The 19052-nt window shown below is 37.9% G+C and overlaps 1 protein-coding gene across 1 annotated transcript; it reads right to left on the bottom strand.

Moving 5' to 3' along the window:
• Positions 1-729: 729 nt before the first annotated feature.
• Positions 730-18835, bottom strand: Plac8l1 (PLAC8 like 1). The gene is made up of 4 exons (XM_027927513.2): positions 18714-18835; positions 12973-13109; positions 2206-2342; positions 730-915 (listed from the first exon to the last, which is right to left on the bottom strand). The coding sequence occupies exons 1-4, from the start codon at positions 18833-18835 to the stop codon at positions 775-777; spliced, it is 537 nt and encodes a 178-aa protein (XP_027783314.2). The 3' UTR covers positions 730-774.
• Positions 18836-19052: the final 217 nt, after the last annotated feature.

Below are 19052 nucleotides of genomic sequence, written 5' to 3'. Positions count from 1 at the left end.
GTTGCCCACCTAAGACTCTGAGCCTGGGGCAAAAAGAGTACAAGTGTTAGGGAAGTGTTCAAGATTAACACCAACCTGAGACTTTCTTCTTCATTAACCAACATTGAAGGAGGCCAGGTGCAGTGGCACATGCCTGTAATTCCAACAGCTCAGGAGACTGAGGCAGGAGGATCACAAGTTCAAAGCCAGCCTTAGCAACTTAGTGAAGCCCTAAGTTAAGTTAGGGAGATCCTGTCTCTAAATTTTAAAACAAAAACAAAGGTTGGGGATGTGCCTCAGTGGTTCAATCACAGTACAAAAAAAAAAAAAAAAAAAGAGTGAAGGAGTCAAGACAAGGGAAGGACAATGGCTTATGTGTTTTGGTACATTTGGAGCAAATTAAAATTCATTATCTCCTACCCCATCACTAACACTCTGGGGAAAGTGGCTTGGCAAAAGAAAATAGGACAATTCTCCCAGCCTCCTAGACATCCCTCAGGAAAGGCTGGCAGTGGAAAGCTGGTAGAAAAATGCAACCTCCTCAAACTCCAGACCAGGAGGGAAGCACACCGCACCTCCAGAATGTGTTTTATGTGGCTGGTTTGGAACAGCAAATTCAGACAAATTATGAAGTCCTCATCAGGGGAATAGGTAAAGAAAGAACAACAGCAGAGACAGTAGTGGGGGACATCATTTATTTTCCTACTATTTCAGTGAAAACTTAAAACAGTTGTTCTACTAAGAGGGGTTTGAGAGGGAGGACTTGGGGGAATGAGGAAGAGTTATTTCGCTCCATCAAACCAGAGTGTCCTTAGTTGAAGGGACCGCACAGATTTCATAGAGTTGAGAAGTTCTCATCTTGAGTTCCCGGGCCACCTGACAGATGGAAAAAGGCCAACAGCAGTGCACCACCAGCCAATCCTCGCATAGTGTGCCCTGTAGAGGTAAATGCATTTAAGGGCAGGACCAGGGTCTCTGTTCTAAGTCAAACAAGCTCATTTCCATTACATGGGCACCTATAAAATGCTACCTGCTGACTCATCCCACTCACTGCTTCCAAGATCCACCAACACCCAGGGCACTGGACTGTCCAAACACCAAGTGGCTCAGTGGCAAATAGTGCCTGTGATTCAGAGACCTGTCCTCAAGACTTTTGATATGGAGCTCCTACGTGAAACCAGTGATTTTTCTGTTAATATCCTGGAATTTTTCTCTTAGGACCTAATATTTATGATTATTTTATTTATTTATTTTGAGTTGGTAGTAAGTGCAATGGTCCAAAATTCCCAAAGTAAAACAGGATAGGAAGTGAAAATAAATCCTCCTCTGCATCTGTCCCCAATCATTTACCTATCTGGGAGCAACCGTTGTTTCTTATATATACTTGCAGATAAATTCTATGTCAACATATAAAGTCTTTTATGAGAATAGCTGAATACTTCTGTCATTTTTTCCACATAAAATTATATCATAGGGATCATTCCATAGAATACATAAAGAGGTACTTTTTTCTTAATGTCCACATCTTAATATGCATGATCAGTCACTCCCCAACCTCTCATGTACTTTAGTTTCAGACATGCTGGGGGAGCCCTCAAAATGAATTCTGCACATATCACATAGGTAATATTTTAAGTCAGAACTTTCAAGTACATCCTACAAATTTGGTATGATTCTGTCTATCGCCTTCTCTTGAAGTAATAAGAGACAGAAATTGGTTTTATTTCTATTGAAGGAAAGGACTGTGTATTGGCTTACAGAGAAGACCATTCACAGCTATCTCCTCCTATTACTAATCCTCAAAGCAGGTCTCAGGCATCACAATTTGGCCAACAATTTGCATTTACCTTCTACTTGGAAATACCTTTCACAATATAGCATTTTAGTTAACTTATACTTCATACTAAAAAAAGACCAAATCGGAAACATCTGTCCTTTGTCCAAGTTGCACATTAAATGTGTCATTTTAAAACATTTTCACTCACACTTTTTTTGGTAAATCACATGTTTTTTAATTATTTTTTAATATTTATTTCTTTAGTTATAGGTGGACACAATGTCTTTATTTTATTTTATTTTTCTTAATGTGGTGCTGGGGATCAAGCCCAGATGCATGGTAGGCGAGCGCTCTACCTCTGAGCCACAACCCCAGCCCATAAATCACATGTTTGGAAAGCATCCGGGTTCTCATAGACTGAGGGTCACATAGGCCTCAAATGCACTCACCTGTATTTTATGTCTCTCTCTTATGCCAATTCTCAATGCAAAGGTAGACCCAGGTAACAAAGGCCAACAAGGACACTCTCCATAGTTCCTGGCGATGTCACACTCAAGACACAGCGGACAAAACAGACCACAGAAGCCTATTAATAATCATACCAAAGAAAACCAAGGTTCTTAGATGTTCAGGGAGTGAGTGACTGCTCATCTTAAATAGCATTTACAACCCTCTGCCACCAATTTAATGCTGCACTGCCTCCCTGCAATCAGGGATGGGGAATGAACAACCAGTTCCTCAAAATTCAGTGTACGAATATTGCTATAACTGAGCCACATTAAAATTGTCTTCTTTTGTTAAACACTGACAAAGCTGAACCTGATACAATTCTGTTAGCATTGATTATGGTAATTGGTTTTTCCTGTTAAGAGAAATGTGGTGAATAATTTTTGAATCATAACTGTTGCTTCCATTGTTTTCATCTATCTAATTTCAATATTAAAAACAGACACAGTCTATAGGATACTCTTGAATAACAGACATAGTTCCTATAAATATGATTGAAAGCTTTTTGATGGTACACTCATTCTGCTTCCTAGTCTTATCAGGGTTCTCTTCTATTTCTGAGACCAAAAGGTTATTCTAATTTTTGTTAGTTTCATTGGAGCCACCGACATCTGTCAGTTTCAATCTGCAAACTATTAGGTGCTTGGTTCCTTAACTGTCAACTGGAAACTTTGTCATTTATTAGTTCACTCATCTTTATCTACTGATATGGGTTCCTACATATTCGGCACAAATATGTGTGCCGAACACAGAGGTTCTATTTTAAATATGTTTTGGGTCACAGATCTTTTTGAGAATATGATGACAGTTATGAACTTGCTTCACAAGGGAAAAGAAAAGTACATGCACGTAGGCAGGCAAAATTGTGCACTTAATTTCATAGAGTTCACAGAGACCTGGAAAACCATTAATAGGCCACGGGTTGAGAACCCTGATATACAGTTAAAATGTTATGTCATCTAGCATTGCAAAAAATGACAACCCTGATGAATACAAATAATTAGGACTATGAAACAGCATAAGATACCAATCTAAACACAGTCTTTGAAAAATGCATTCAATAAATATTGTATTGAGGCATAATTTATGTACAAGAAAATACACATATCTTAGGTATTCAGTTGAATGAGTGCTGACAATCATATTTACCCAAGCAACTGAACATGGAGAATATTGCCCTCACCCAGAGTTCTTGTGCCCCTTTTCTAGTCACCCCAAATTCTCCCGCTTCCCACTCCTGAGGGAACCCACAGTTCTGGTTTCTATGTTCATAGGTGAATTTTACCTCTTCTTGGACGTCACATGTTTACTTTTGTATCTGGCTTCTTTTGTTCAACATCATGTTTCTTGAGATTCATCTATGTTGTTATGAGGTCTGTTCTTATTATCAAGTAGTATTCTACTGTATGAATATTCCAGTTTGCTTATCCATTCCCCCACTAATAGACACTTGATTATTCCATTATTGATTCCTACAATGAAGACTGCTATGAATGGTTAGCTATGTCCTTATATTGACATATGTTTTCATTCTACTTGGGTAGATTCCTGAGAGGGGAACTGCTAAGTCATGGATAGATATATGTTTAATTTTACACAAAAAAATGACCAATAGTACTCTCCAAAGTATTTGTATAATTTCACAGCCCCTCCAGAAATGTATAAAAGTTCTAATTGTCCCACATTCTATTTTTATTCAACCTTTGCTATTGTCAGTCTTTTTTATTTATTATGGTTTTTGCTTGCCATTTATTTGCAGTGCTGGGGATGGAACCCAGGCCTCACCCAACACTGACAACTGATATGAACAGCTTAGAGGAGAACAAATGGCCCAGAAAATTTACAGCAAGTACAGAGTGGTCACACTGTATGCAACCTTGAATTAGGTTTTAAGCATTCATAAAAACCAATCAAATCACATTTTATGCATGGCTTATAAAATAGTGCAAATCTCTACAAATAAGAAATTAATCAAAAGTTGTGCAATTGTAAAGCTGGCAAACCAAACAGCCAATAAATGTGTTTCTACAATCTCCTCAGTTGCAATACTTTAACTGGTAAAGAGGAATGCCCATCATCCTTAGGAAGCATATTATAAAGAAGCTGTTTATGTGCAGTGGAACTTCTGTGCCTTACTTTTATAATTCAAAAGCAATTCTTTTTACTTGTAATATTTTATCATATAACTATATTATCTAGTGTTCATTAGGAATTGGTACTAGTTTCTGAAGGAAACACCAAAGTTCAATTACTTTGGATCAGAAGTTCAATGTGATTTTTAACAAAACATGGAAAACAAACTTCTATTATATAGTAACTACTTCTATTATATAGTAGCTACTTCTATTATATAGAAGCTTCTATTATATTTATACCAAACTACTATGTGCCAAGTCCTGCTAAAAACATTTTGTACATATAAACTCTTTTAATCTTTGCAGAAATCCTATAAAATTGACCCTGTTATTATCCCCATTTTACAAATGAGGATACTGGTCTCCAGTAGACTTAAGTAATTATTAGTGAGGGACAAAAACCATATTTGAATTCAGAAAGTCTGACCTTAACTACTATATATATGTTCTGATGTTTTACATATTATCTATTCTGCCATCTTGGTTGTGGATTCACATTCTCCCGTATGTATCTCCATTATCACTACCTCACATATGCTGTGTGGCAGTCTTAAATCATGCAACTCCTTTGTTTCAAGTGCTTCTGCTCTGTACTTTGAGGAGTGTAGTAAGATATGAAAATTCTGTCAGATTGCACCCCAAGAAGGGATGTGCAAGAGCGGGATGATGGGATATTTTTGGCTCTAGAAGAAAATTTTACAACACATCTCACAGGCCAAGGATAGGTATCAAGAATACACAAAGAATTGTAAATCAATATATAAAAGATTAAACAAAAGAAAATGGGCATTAGCAAGTAGATCACTGAAAAGGAAATACAAATGGCCAAAAACAGACAGGAAAATTTGCTCAGTACCATTATAAATGCATATTAAGGGCTGGGGTTGTGGCTCAGTGGCAGAACACTTGCCTAACACATATGAGGCACTGGGTTTAATCCTCAGCATCACATAAAAAATAAATAAATAAAATAAAGTTATTATGTCTGTGTACATCTAAAACACTAAAATAAAAATTTAAAATTTTATTTTTAAAAAATGCATATTAAGACTATCAGAGGGGCTGGAGATGTGGCTCAAGCGGTAGCGCGCTCACCTGGCATGCGTGCGGCCCGGGTTCGATCCTCAGCACCACATACAAAGATGTTGTGTCTGCCGAAAACTAAAAAATAAATAAAAATTCTCTCTCTCTCTCTCTCTCTCTCTCTCTCTCTCTTTTAAAAAAAAGGACTATCAGAAAGCATTTATAACCCATAAGAAGACAAAACTTGTCCATGTTTGTGAACATCATATGCTGTGGAGAATCAGAAAAATAGGTACTCCACAAACAAATGGAAATGGCACAGTCACTTAGGAAGATAACTTTGCTGAATCTAATAAAATTTAAAATTCTCTAGTAATTCCACTTATCAATGTCTACCCTAGAATAACGCTTACATGTGCACACCAAGATGTAGGTACAAGAATAGTAACTTGAAATTTAAAACAACTTAAATGTACATTTATAGACTAGAGTGCAAATAAGCCAAGGTGATGTAACCATTCTATGGAATCATGAAGAATACAGTAAAACCTGGGCACACCTGCAATCTCAGCAATTAGGGGAAGCTGAGGCAGGAGAATTGCAAGTTCAAGGCCAGCCTGGGCAACTAAACAAGACTCTGACTCAAATAAAAAAATAAATAAAAGACACTGGGGATGTAGCTCAGTTGGGGACGTAGCTCAGTGATAGAGCACCCCTGGATTCAATCTCCAGTACAAAAAAAAAAAAAGCAATATGAAAGATCTATTAAGACCCAACATAGTTAAATTTCTAAGATATATTTTGAGTTCTAAAAATAATCAAACTGTAAAATGGTATGCACAGCATAGTGCCAATTATGTTTCCTTGAAACAATTATGAATCAATAGTATGTATTACTAATGGATACATATATAAGTACAGAGAAAGATGTAAAAGGGAACCTTCCAAACTGAGAGGATTTTTATTTTTATTTATTTATTGTGTACTGGGGATTGAACTCAAGGGGGCACTTAACCACTGAGCCACAATCCTAGCCCTTTGTTTTATTCTATTTACTTATTTGTTTGTTTCTTTGTTTGTTTATTGTGTTGTATTTCAAAACAGGATCTCACTGGGTTGCCTGGGGCCTCGCTAAGTTGCTGAGGCTGGTTTTGAACTTGTGATCCTCATGCCTCAGCCTGCTGAACTACTGGGATTACAGATATGTGTCACCATCTGGCTCCAAATTGAGTTTTTAAAAAAGAGGCTACATGGTTTCCTTTTCTCATTTTTTAATAAGGTGAATGTATCAATGTGTTCTTAGTGGAAAAAAAGGTTTTTTCTTTTGCTTTTTAAACATACTAAGGTTCAGAAGGATTTGTGGTATAAATTTAGCCTTTTCCTAACCCAAAAAAACCTCTGGTATTTACCTAAGAGTAAGCACTCCAGCCTGAATGACCCAGGTCTATTCTCTGAGGCAGGGTCCACCCTTCTGTGTATAATGCGGTTCATTATTCACCCTAACTCATGGGGGAGCCAAGATAAAGAGAAGTGAGAAGCCTCGGGGAGTAGAAGTAGAAAAGGTGGGTGGAAATTTCAGCAAGCCACATTTCAGAAATTATTATGAAAATGCAGAAACTTCTAGCAAAAATAGATGCTTTAAAAAGGAATGGAGCACACGCCTACATTGCCAGTGAAAGTGTAAATTAGTACAACTTCCAAACATAAAGCCATTTGGCAATATACATCAAGATTTAAAATGGCACAGACTATTTGACCAGCAGGTTCACCCCTAGGCAATTATCCAACAGCTATACGCACAGACATGCAAAATGATCCCCATACAAGGACATTCATACAGCATTAGTTTGCATAGCAGGAAATCTGGAAACTACATAAAGGTCCACCAATGGGGATTTCTGAATAAAAAATATGGGACAATAAAATGTAAATGGAATCTTGGCAGCAATTTAAAAAAAAATCACCTCCAGATGTGCTGATATGGTCTGGTCACCTAAATGTATTGCTAAATTAAAACAAAACAAAATGCAGACCAATGTGTGTTTACAATTCTACCATTTGTGAAAATTATATACATATACACACAAGAGTAAAAAGTCTGAGGAAAAAAAACCAGAAACTAAAATGTTAACATCATTTATCTTCAAGGGTTGCAATTACCAAACACTGCTTTTTAAGAGTCTTTTGTAAGTTTCTTTTTTACAATGATTATGAGATATTTTTATAATACAAAATAGTTTCATTTTTTAAATGTTTATATCCTTCTAGGTATATGGACTATTTCTAGGCTCAGACAAGAGTATTTGCCTCTGGAAAAGAATTAGGTAGGTGGAAAGCAGGAGGGAATACTTGCTTTTCAAAAACAAACAAAAAAAAAAGGTAGATACTTTTGAGTTCTACCTTGTGTGTTAAATAATCTTTCAAAATGATTTTTTTTAACTGAGCTATTGCAAAAGCAATAAGCTCTCCTCCCTGAAGTGTTCACAATGCCAAGGGTAACATCTATATTGCAGAAGGGATTTAGACAAGCAGGCCAATGACCTCCAATATCCCTTCTAACTCAGAGGCTCTATGATTCTTTTAATTAAGTGCAAGAAAAGAAGAAGAAGAAGGAGAAGGAGAAGGAGAAGGAGAAGGAGAAGGAGAAGAGGAGGAGGAGAAAATACAGATTACAATTTATGCATTTATTTGTGTCCAGCGAATTTGGGTTTTTGTTTTTGTTTTTTTTTTTTTTTTTTTGTAATTTGTTTCATTTTGGGTTTGTTTTTTTTTTTTTTTTTTTTTTTTTTTTTGATACCAGGGATTAAACCCAGGGGTGCTTAATCACTGAGCTGCATCCCCAGCACTTTTTATTTTTTATTTTGAGACAGGTTCTCACTGGGTTACTTAGGACCTTGCTAAGTTGCTGAGGCTGGCTTTGAACTTGTGATCTCCTGCCTCAGCTTCCTGAGCTCCTGGGATTATAGGCCTGTGCCAACACACCCAGCTCAGGAAATATTTTTAAGTGCCTCTTATGGGCCAGGTGCTTGGCTGGACACCAGAGTGGTAAACAATACAACTGTGGCTCCTGCTTTCAGAGAGTGTACTATTAACCTGAGATACAGTAAGGGGACACCAATTGCAGTCTGATGCCTTTTCATGCCTCCTTCCTCCTTCCTCAAAGAAAATCCTGGTTTGCTTCCTTCCATCCATCTTGGGCGTCTTATGGTTCCTAGTACGTATCAGTCTTACTACCTGTTGTTTACAGTGCCTTCTCAGTGTCCCTACACTGAGAGCCTGGATACTTCTTACTGGTAGGATAGAGTTTAAGCAAGTCTTCTGAAAAACCATCTTTTACCATATCCTCTATCATTTCCTTGTATAATAATACCCTGTTTCCTTTATGGCACTTATTACAAATGCAATTATTTTGTTTATTTATTAATTGTCTCTCTTTTACAAAATTATTTCTGTCTTATTCACTATTATGTTTATAACATACATCATGTGCCTATACACAGGTGGGAATTCAGAAAATATTGATTGAATTACAAACCAACGTTGATTACACCTTCTGTATAAACTTCTTTGGAACAATATCACAAATATTCCTAAAGCCAGAATACACAGTTTTTTATTCACTATGCCTTTAGCTGCTACTTATTCCACCTTGGCCTCATCTTCACATTTGAGCTCTTGGGTACTCTATTTATGAAGGACACAAAGACACCCATTTGCAAGTCCCAGTGCAGAGTAAATTCAGATAAAAGTACAGGAGTGGGAAGAGGGAGGCAGTTAAAAATATATAATTACCATAAAATAAAGATGCAAAATGTCAAAAAGAAGTGGAAATCATTGCTGTTCATAATGTACCCTTTGCTTAATGGATGACAAATTGGAGCAATAATTCCCAGCATTTAAAGGAAAAATATCCCAGGATGGGAATCTGGCGTGGAAGTAGTTCTGTTTTTGTTCCCAAGCCTGTCACAACTATTTGCACAGTGATTTACTTAAAATGATCCTCTATGGATGAAATAATTCCCAATTAAAAGTCCTTTTACACAAGAATGGGAAGAAGCCCGAGATTCATAGCACTCATACTCCACCTGTGTCCTCACAGATATGGTGTAGATAATGAGTGCACAAAGTGATATTGCCTTTAAAGAGTTTTTCTGAGGCCATTAACTTAGAGACACTATGAACAGTCACCAATGAAGGCCCACGTAGGAAACAGTTAGAACATGACATTCAATCACCTTGCATGCTAGATCTGTGATATCTTCCTGCATGATTCCTGCCCAGTTGTAAAGAGCGTTGTATTTCTCCAGATTGTCACTTTCTTCGTACTCCCCTTGTCACTTTCCTTCCATCTCCCCTTGTCACTAGAACTGGCTCTCAAATGGAATCCTCAGGAAAATAGTCTGGTGGCATCCTGAACTTTGATGGGAGTTAGAGAAAAGCTGAGCAGTACAACAATGTTTAAGGTAAATAAGATGAGGAGAGAGCCTTTCTTTGGCCATCTTTCTAGGGGCTCCTAGGATTAGGTAGAAATCATTGCAGCATCCAATCTAAGCCTCTTGGCTCTCAATGTGCTGAAGGAAAACAAAAAATATCCAATAGCATTCAATATTAATAGCTAAGATTCACTATAATTAACATTGTAGTAATATTTGTTGGGATTTTCCTTGTAATAGCACCCTAATAGTAAATTTGGGAAATTATCCCTTCACTCTTATGAGCAATATTAGTAGGACTGTCATTCAGAACGCCCTGGCCTTGCCAAGCAGTAGGCATGTGACCCAAACCAGGCAAATTGAGTTGTGTCTGCTAAAACCTCAATTCCCAGATAGGATGACACAAGGGTAAAAACATTTGGTGATATGTAGATTGTCAGCTCCTGGTAACAACGCATGTTGTCCTTTCTGACTCGATGAACTAGATTATCTTCTAATAAAGTCTAGCATTTGCTTCTACATTAGTTTTCTAGGGCTTCCATAACAAAATACCACAAATTGAGCATCTTAAAATAACGGAAATTCTCTCACTGGAAAATATAGGAGGCAGAAGTCAAATCAAGGTGTTGGCAGGGTTAGATCCTTCTGGACGATTCCAGGGAGAACCCCCTGCCCAGCCTAACTAATCCAGTGAGACTTTAATTTGACTACATTTGCAAAACCTTACTTCCATACAAGGTTACATTCAGAGGTTTCAAATGGACATGAATTTTAAGGAAGCACCATTCAACCTAATTTGGCTTACAACCAAATATCCCCAACTGATCCAGTAATGCTCCAAACTAGTGTTAAGAGTGGGTTCTATGCATTATATGTTTTAATCTTAACAACAACCCTTGAGGTTAATATCTTTATTATCTTCATTTTAGAGGGGAGAAATGCAGATTTAGAGAATTTTCTCAAGGTTAAAAGACATTTAAGAACAGAGTAAGGCATCGATGTTTATAGGAGCTCAATTCACAAAAGCTAAGCTACAGAATGAACCTAAGTGCCCTTCAACAGATGAATGGATAAAGAAAATGTGGTATATCTACACAATGGAATATTATCCAGCCATAAAGAAAAATGAAATTATGGCATTTGCTGGTAAATGGATGGAACTAGAGACTATTATGCTAAATGAAATAAGCCAATCCCAAAACATCAAAGGCCAAATGTTCTCTCTGATATGTGGATGCTAACACACAATAAGGGGAGTGGGTGGAGAACAGAAGTATTTTTGGATTAGACAAAGGAGAATAAAAGGAAGGGAAAAGGGATGGGAATAGGAAAGACAATAGAATGAATCAGAAATGACTTTCCTATATACATATATGAACACAAAACCAGTGTAACTCCACATCATGTACAACTGAAAGAATGGGAAGTTATATTCCATGTATGTATATATAATATGTCAAAATACACTCTACTGTCACATATTACTAAAAAATAACAAATTTAAAAAAAAAACATTAAAAACAACAGAGTGAGGAATCAAGGTGAGGCCCATATCTAATAAAACCTGTTCTCTTAACCACATTATAGTTAGGCCTTTGCCATAGGTAGGGTACACTCATGTCACCCAGCCCCTAATCAAATGTGACAAACATCTCTGCATGGTTATTCTGCCTTCTCTTTACCTTGGTACTAAGTAACAACTAGAGAATCAGGAAAAGCCCTGAGAGAGCCAGAGAATGGCTACAATAATCATCTGGTCAGAAATCCACATTGGTAGCAGTGGCAGGAACAGACCTGCACAGCTGAGCCTCAAGACTCAGCCGAATGAGGACTTGCTCAGAGGTTTCCAGCTGATCCATATTGTGTTACTGTCAGGCAAGTTCAGATGTTCCCAGAAAGCTTCACAAGATGGGGAGAGTCATATTCTCCAAAAACAGTAAGACCCAGGGTCTTTGGATTTTGAACTTAAGAGACTGGCCTTCATCTATCAAACAATAGCATCCCCACCTTCCTTTAAGAGAGATTCCATGACCCAGTTGTTCCCTAGGGCGAGAGTATCAAGCACAAGAGGGAGATCCTAATTTGTGGTACCAGAGTGGATTAGAATGTCCTAAGGTAAAAATTGGAATCAGTATGCTTTAACTCCAAATCCAGAGAAAATCATGCAGCAAGAGGACAGTGGTATTTGTAACTCTATAATTAAACCAGTATCCGAAAAGATTTCAATCCATGAAGGGAGTTTCATTTTGTGAACATTCTTGTTGTTATGAGTATTGGATATTCTTCAAAGAAATACTGAATATTGAAAAGAGACAATCAAAAAAATAAAACTTATTCATTGGCTTGCCATCTGGAAACATCTACTGTAAACATTTATATATGTATCTTTCCAAATTTTTTCTAAATTTTTACTCACCCCCAAAAAAACGATGTCTAATGTGCATAACTTTGCAACCTATTTATTTAACCTAAACATGTATCCAAAAGATCTTTTCATCTGGCTGTGTAATTACTGATTTGTGAGTACCCCTGGTGAACATTTAGGTTATTTCATGTTCTTGCTGTCATAACCAATGTGCAAAATGTAATGTTCCTGCTAAGTCTATGCACATGATTTATTTCCTTAGACTAAACTCCTAAAAAAAGTAATTACTGGGGTTGGGGGTGTGGCTCAGTGGTAGAGCACTTGTTCAGCATGTGCAAAGACCGTGGGTTCAATCTCCAATACTCCAAGAAAAATGGATTAAAATTAAAATTAAAAAGTGTATTTACTGGATCAAAGCTATGTAACACTTGAGGTTCTTTCTATATGTAATTCTAGGCCATCTATGAGGAAATCTACATTTCTACCAACAGTGGATGAGGGAGCCCATTTTGAGTGTCTTTGCCAACAGTGGATTTTGTCATTTAAAAATCTTTGAAGGCACCTCTTATTCTACAAAAGCATCCACAGTGCTGAGAAGCAAGATTTTCCAGCTAGGGAGTACACTTGAGTCACTTGGGTTAGACCAGTTATTCTGAAACCATTTAATTTCGGTCTTTGTACCTGATGCAGTTGGTTCATTCACTGATATCTTGGGTAAGAAAAAGAACTTAAAATTAAGAGGAAAAAACCTACAAATTCTCCTATCTCTGCAGACACTGAAGAGGCCGGTGCTCCAGTCCCCACCAGTCTGGGCAATTGCTGTGATTGTGGTCCTGCCACTGGCTCCGCGGACGGGCTGCTTCACCACAGCGTGGACTGGTACATGGCTCCTGGAAAGTCAAGGATGGTGATGAACTTGAGAGTGAAGATTCTTCAGAACAATACCATTAAGCAGACAAAATGATAAAGAGGCTATGGGAACCCAGTGGTGCAAAAGGAACTCATAATTCATAACCCAGGCTAAGTTCACCATCTCCCTCCCTTCATTACACCTTCTTATCTGACTTTTTTCCCTCTCTCTATTAATAGCATTATTATCCTTGGAACAGAACCAGGAGCCAAAATAAACTTCTTTATAACTTGAAAAATAAAATAAAATAGCATTATTATTCCAAATCCTGTCAAATTCAATGTCTAGTATGCTTTTGTAGTGTCTCATAATAGTTAAATTCACAAATTTGAAACCAAGAGGCCTTGGTTCATATCCCAGCATGCCACTTCCTGATGGACTTGATCTTGATTTAGTGGCTTAACAGCTCTGTTTTCTGTTAGTTCAGATGAAAAAAACTGCTATGGGGTTACTATGTCAACTGAAGGACATATAATTACTGTGCCCAAAGGGTGTGTAACAAGGTGACCCAGAGTAAGCTGCATTCCAAAGCATTTTCTTTCTTTCTTTTTTTTTTTTTTTTGCTTTCTATTTTCACTTTTGTAGTGCTGGGGATCAGAATCCAGGGCCTTACACAAGATAGGCAAGTGCTTCTATCATTGAGCCACAACCCCAGCCCACCCCCAGGGTTTTGAACCTTTGATGAAGAGACTGAAAAGGAATTGGACTGAATAGGCAGACTGAAGCTTGGACTAGGTCACTGAAGTTAACATGTAGTATCATTTAAGTGAAAACCCCCAATTTAGAATATATCTTGATAGCAAACTGCTTTATAATTTGTCCTGGTAGGACTATGAAGTATAACTTTGGGTTAAATTCCCTGAATGGAATAGATATTCCCTATGTCCATCATTCTGAATTAGGAAATTAAGGCCTAGAAGTTCAACTTTGAAAGTGAGGTAAGAAAAACTTCCTTCTCTGAGGCTTAAAGTATCTTGACTAAATTTAAACCATAGGGATGCTGGAGATATTCCCATAGTGAAGGGTAAGCTGCACCTGGCCCCATGGAAGGAGTGGTCAAGAGTTGGGTGGAGGGGCCCTAGGGTGAATCTGAGCCTATATGGTGGGGTCATTTTCCTGTTTTGTGGTTTTGTTTTGGCAAGCCTCAGAAAGAGTTCGATCTCTGGTGTTCTATGAAGAATTAAAGAAAGCACCTGCCTCATACTTGATTAAAAATAAACAAGAGAAGGGCTAGGGATATAGCTCAGTTGACAGAGTAAATACCTCGCATGCACAAGGCCCTGGGTTCAATCCTTCAATCCCCAGCACCACTAAATTAATTAATTAATTAATTTAATTTAATTAAATAAACAAGAGAAAGCAGCATTTCTTCTTCTAATAGTTGTTGCTATAAGTCACCAAAACTCAGAACTTAGGACAGAGAGCCTGGAGGTCAGAGGAAAACATTTTTGATCACTCTTAAGGTAGCAACCTGGGGGCATCATGGAAAGTTGAGGAGCCCTTTGAGAACCTCTAAATTTGGGCAATAAGGCCAGTGGAATATTATGATCTCTTAATATAGGTTGCCCTGTTCTTAAGACCCAAATCTCTTCGTCTTTCCCCCAATACTGCACAAGTACATAACTTCTCAAACTTGACAGCACATTAATTGTCATGCTTCCTAGCCTTACCTCTGACCAGTGTCACCCTCCAAGGAAGAAGAAATCAGTATCATAGAAAGGTTTCCAGGTAATACTTAAGCAGTTACCCTACCACTCTTGAAACCTGGTACCAGTAGATTTGAATACCATTAATGGTAACTACAGTAATTTCTAAGTATTCTCCTAGTAGTGGTGTCAATGTAACCATTGACAAGAAAATCGGATAAGTGGGAGGTAAGTTGGAAGGAAATATGCTTGTAACACACCCAGTATAAAGTGCCAGTGGGACATCAAGAGGATGCCCAACAGAGCTGGAAGTGCTGCACCAGAACTTGGAAGAAAGGCTGGGGTTGGGAGTGCCTGTCTAGAAATCTGTAATGAATCTATGAAACATCTCCATCTCTTTCATCTATTGGGCATTACAGACAATGCCTAGCGTCCAACTAGATTTTCAAGAGTTTGATGCTTGGAAAAAAGTACTAGCTCTTGAATATAAAAAGGGCAAAATATTAATTAATGCTGTTAAACATAAAAATTTAGCATTGTCAAATTTAGAGTCTACTGATATTTTACTATGTTGAAAAACAATTTACAAGTTCTCTTGTTTTACAAAAATTCCCTAGTATGGGTTGGGCATGGTGGCGCATTCCTGTAATCCAGATGCTTGGAAGGCTGAGGTGGGAGGATCACGAGTTCAAAGCCCGCCTCAGCAATTTAGCAAAGCAACTCAGTGAGACTCTATCTCTAAATAAAATATTTAAAAAGGGGCTAGGAAGGTAGCTGAGCAGTTAACGGGCCTTGGGCTTAATCCCTGGTACCAAAAAAAAAAAAAAAAAAAAAAAATTTCCTAGTGTGCATGACTGCTGAGAAGCAGCAGCCATTGGTTAAGTAAATGAATTACTTGTGTGCAGTGTGATGACACATGCCTGTGATTCCAATGACTCAGGAAGTTCAGGCAAGAGGATCACAAGTTGAAAGCCAGCCTCAATAAATTAGCAAGACCCTATCTCAAAATAAAAAATAAAATCAAAAAGGCCAGGAATGGGCTGGGACCATAGCTCAGTGGTAAAGTACTTGCCTCACATGTGTGAGGCACTGAGTTTGATACACAGCACCACATAAAAATAAATAAATAAAGATATTATGTCCATCTACAACTAAAAAAAAAATTTTTTTAAAAAGGGGCAGGGGAGTGCCAGGATGAGGCTTAGTGGTAAAATGTCTCTTCATTCAATCCCCAATACCATCAAAAGAAAATTATTCAGAGAGAAAGAGAGGGAAAGAGGAAGAGTTATCATGTAGGTGTGTTGTTATGGTGTGAGTTAGGGTCTATTTCTATGGATTGACTTGTGTTCTCCAAAATTCTCACACTGAAGCCCTAGCTTATTATGTAAATGTACATGGAGATAGGGCTCTTAGGAAGTAAATACAGTCAGAGGAGTGGGATTCTGGCTCAATAATACAGACACAAAAACATTTTTTTTTTTGTACCAGGGATTGAACCCAGGGGTGCTTAACTACTGAACTACAACCCTAGCCTTTTTTACTTATTATTTTTAGACAGGGTCTTACTAAGTTGCTCATGGCTCACTAAATTGCTGAGGCTAGCTTTTAACTTGTGATTCTCCTGCCTCAGCTCCCCAAGCTGCTGGGATTACAACATGCCACCACACCAAGCACAGGTAGCCTTTTAAGAGGAAGAAAGAGATTTCTTTGCCAATATGCATGTGCAGAGGAAAGACCGTGTAAGCACACCACAGTCCAGGAAGAGCCCTCTCCAGAACTTAGCTACACTGGCACCCTTCCAGGCTCTAGAACTATGCAAAAATAAATTTCTCATTTATTCCCTCAGTCTATGGCAATCCAAGCAGATTAAGACACTAAATGGCCATGAAGAAACTGTTATTTCCTCAGCCTCCACCTGAGCTCCTTGAGGCCAGGGGGCACCTGCTGCTCCTCCTGGTATCCAGCACACTACCCTGATATTTACCACAATAAGTATTTGTCAAATTGGATCAAATGGATTCCTAAGTCTTTTCTGTACATGAGTCCTCCTCAATCTAGCTCCTCTAATCTAAATTATATGACTATTACTGTGTTTCATTCTCTAGTAAAAGTGCAACTCTCAGGTGTGAATTGATAAAATAAAAGCTGCAAGTAACCTAAAAGCTTCCTGCATCACCCTACACAATCCAAAACATTTCCCTCTCTACATCATGCCCACCAGCAAGGGCTTCCATCATTATGCTAAGAGTTTCAATCATCCCTGATTTTAGTAGAGAGATTTCTTATGCTGAATGGCTGGATTAGATTCTCCTCTGAAATGAATCACTTACTGCTTGCAACCTAGAATACAATTTTTTGCTTCTATCATAGAATTATGTGCATAACACCTTTTATCACAGCAAGAATGCCTGTCCTTTATCTACTCCAAATCAAACAATGAAGAGGACAGATTTTCCTTGGTGGGAAAAAAGTGTGTGTGTGTGTTTTCCTAATTTTCTTTCCTTAATACTTTAAATCTTTAGTGATTTTTATATTAAAATGTCTTAATTTGCATACATTAGCTAAGACATTTCAGTTCAAGATTATTGCTCATGTGTTATAATTTAAATAACTCTACCCTTCCCTGAGAACCTTTTATGTCCTGGCACTGAGTAGTCCCATTAAAAGCCAAAAAATTATTCGAGGCTGCTATAGGTGTTAGAATAAAGTAGCTATTGTAGATTCCCAGACTGCTTTTATGTATTACCCTAGAGAATCTATGTCACCATGAAAAATCAGAACAAATTTGGGAACAGTGGGTGAAAATGATGACCCCAGAACTATGCTAACTCAGAGAACCCATTCACTTAACCATCAAAGTCAACAATTTCTTCCCTTAGTTGAAAGAGCAGACTTCAGATTAAAGCACACTAAAAATTCAAATGTGGTTCAGCTACATTCTAGTTGTTTGACTCTGAGAAACAACTTGTCACAGCCTTCAACTCTTGCATCCTTCTCCTTAAAATACCTTAGATCACAATTGGCATGACTACTAAGGAAGATCATGTACTTGGCACATAGCAGGCCTATAATCAACGGCAGCTATTGTTATTATTGTGACTTCAGGATCCACTACATACCCTATGAGAAACAAAGAGAGAGAAGAGATCTGGGCCAGTTTTTCAGTTATCATATTGCTATCCAAATGCCTTAAATTTTATTCAGGAAAACCAAATATCCCAGCTTTTCTAGGATCAATGGTCTTACCTGGGTGGGAAACTTTCAGTGCTAAAACCAGGATATTCCCTGACAAACCAAGAAACAGTAACCTTAATAATCAGAAGTCAAAGGAAGTTTTAACTCATGAAAGGCAGGAGGCTGACTCCAGCCAAAGTGTGATCTGTTCCTATTTAGTGTCAGGAAATGGATGAGATACACACCCTTCCCTGCAGTGACCTCACTCTAGTCAGTCCTTACAGCAGCTAAGCACATTCCACGCTGTATGTCCCCAAATGCCTAATACTTCAGCCTAGCAGGGTTTGTGTCACTCTCTTCCTTAATCAAACTTGCAGTACTAAGAATTTGTTTTGCCTTTCACTCAGGCATCTAAATTCTTTCACATTCTTAACTAAAGCCAAAACCCTTGAATTATTATTTCAAAGGAGTGGCAGCTACTGGCAATCGCCAGAAATAAAGTTTCACTTAGTCAAGGTTCAACATTTTAAGTAAAGAATGAAGAGACATCCTTTCACCTAAGCCAAGCCTCCTCTTTTCAATAGCCAAGCAAGGCCAGAAGAAACTAATGAGTTGCCCCCTTTTCAAGTACACAAGGGGCAAGACAGAAACCACTTTCTTCACAAGCCCAGTTTTCCTTTCCCTAGTTCCTTTTAAGAAGGACGTGTCTTGGTAATCCATCTAAAGAGCCAAGGCTGGGGGAAAAAATTCATTCTACTTCCTACCTCAAGTTGGAAATAAAATGTTCATCTTCAGACGATATGAGTGAAAACAGCAGAGGTGAGGGTACATTCAGTAAGGAAACATCCTTGGGACACTTAGAAAAGTAATGTCCAAACCAATTCATAGTAAGAAGTGGCTTCTTGTCATTTGGGCTATCCTTTTTCTTTTGGCAATAAAATTACTGATTCTAAATTTAGATTCAATACAAAGTGACATATTTCTTTGAAAGAATGTTGTATTGATATTCTGGAACCTGAGGTCATAGCAGTATGACTGACACATCAAATCTCCTGAAAGACAGGTACACAACTAACTGAAGGTGTGTCTATTTGACTAATCTG

This window comes from Marmota flaviventris, chromosome 5 (assembly GCF_047511675.1).
Source record: "Marmota flaviventris isolate mMarFla1 chromosome 5, mMarFla1.hap1, whole genome shotgun sequence".
Classification (NCBI taxonomy): domain Eukaryota; kingdom Metazoa; phylum Chordata; class Mammalia; order Rodentia; family Sciuridae; genus Marmota; species Marmota flaviventris.
Note: the sequence above shows the minus strand (reverse complement) of the source record. Positions and strands in the feature narration are given on the sequence as shown.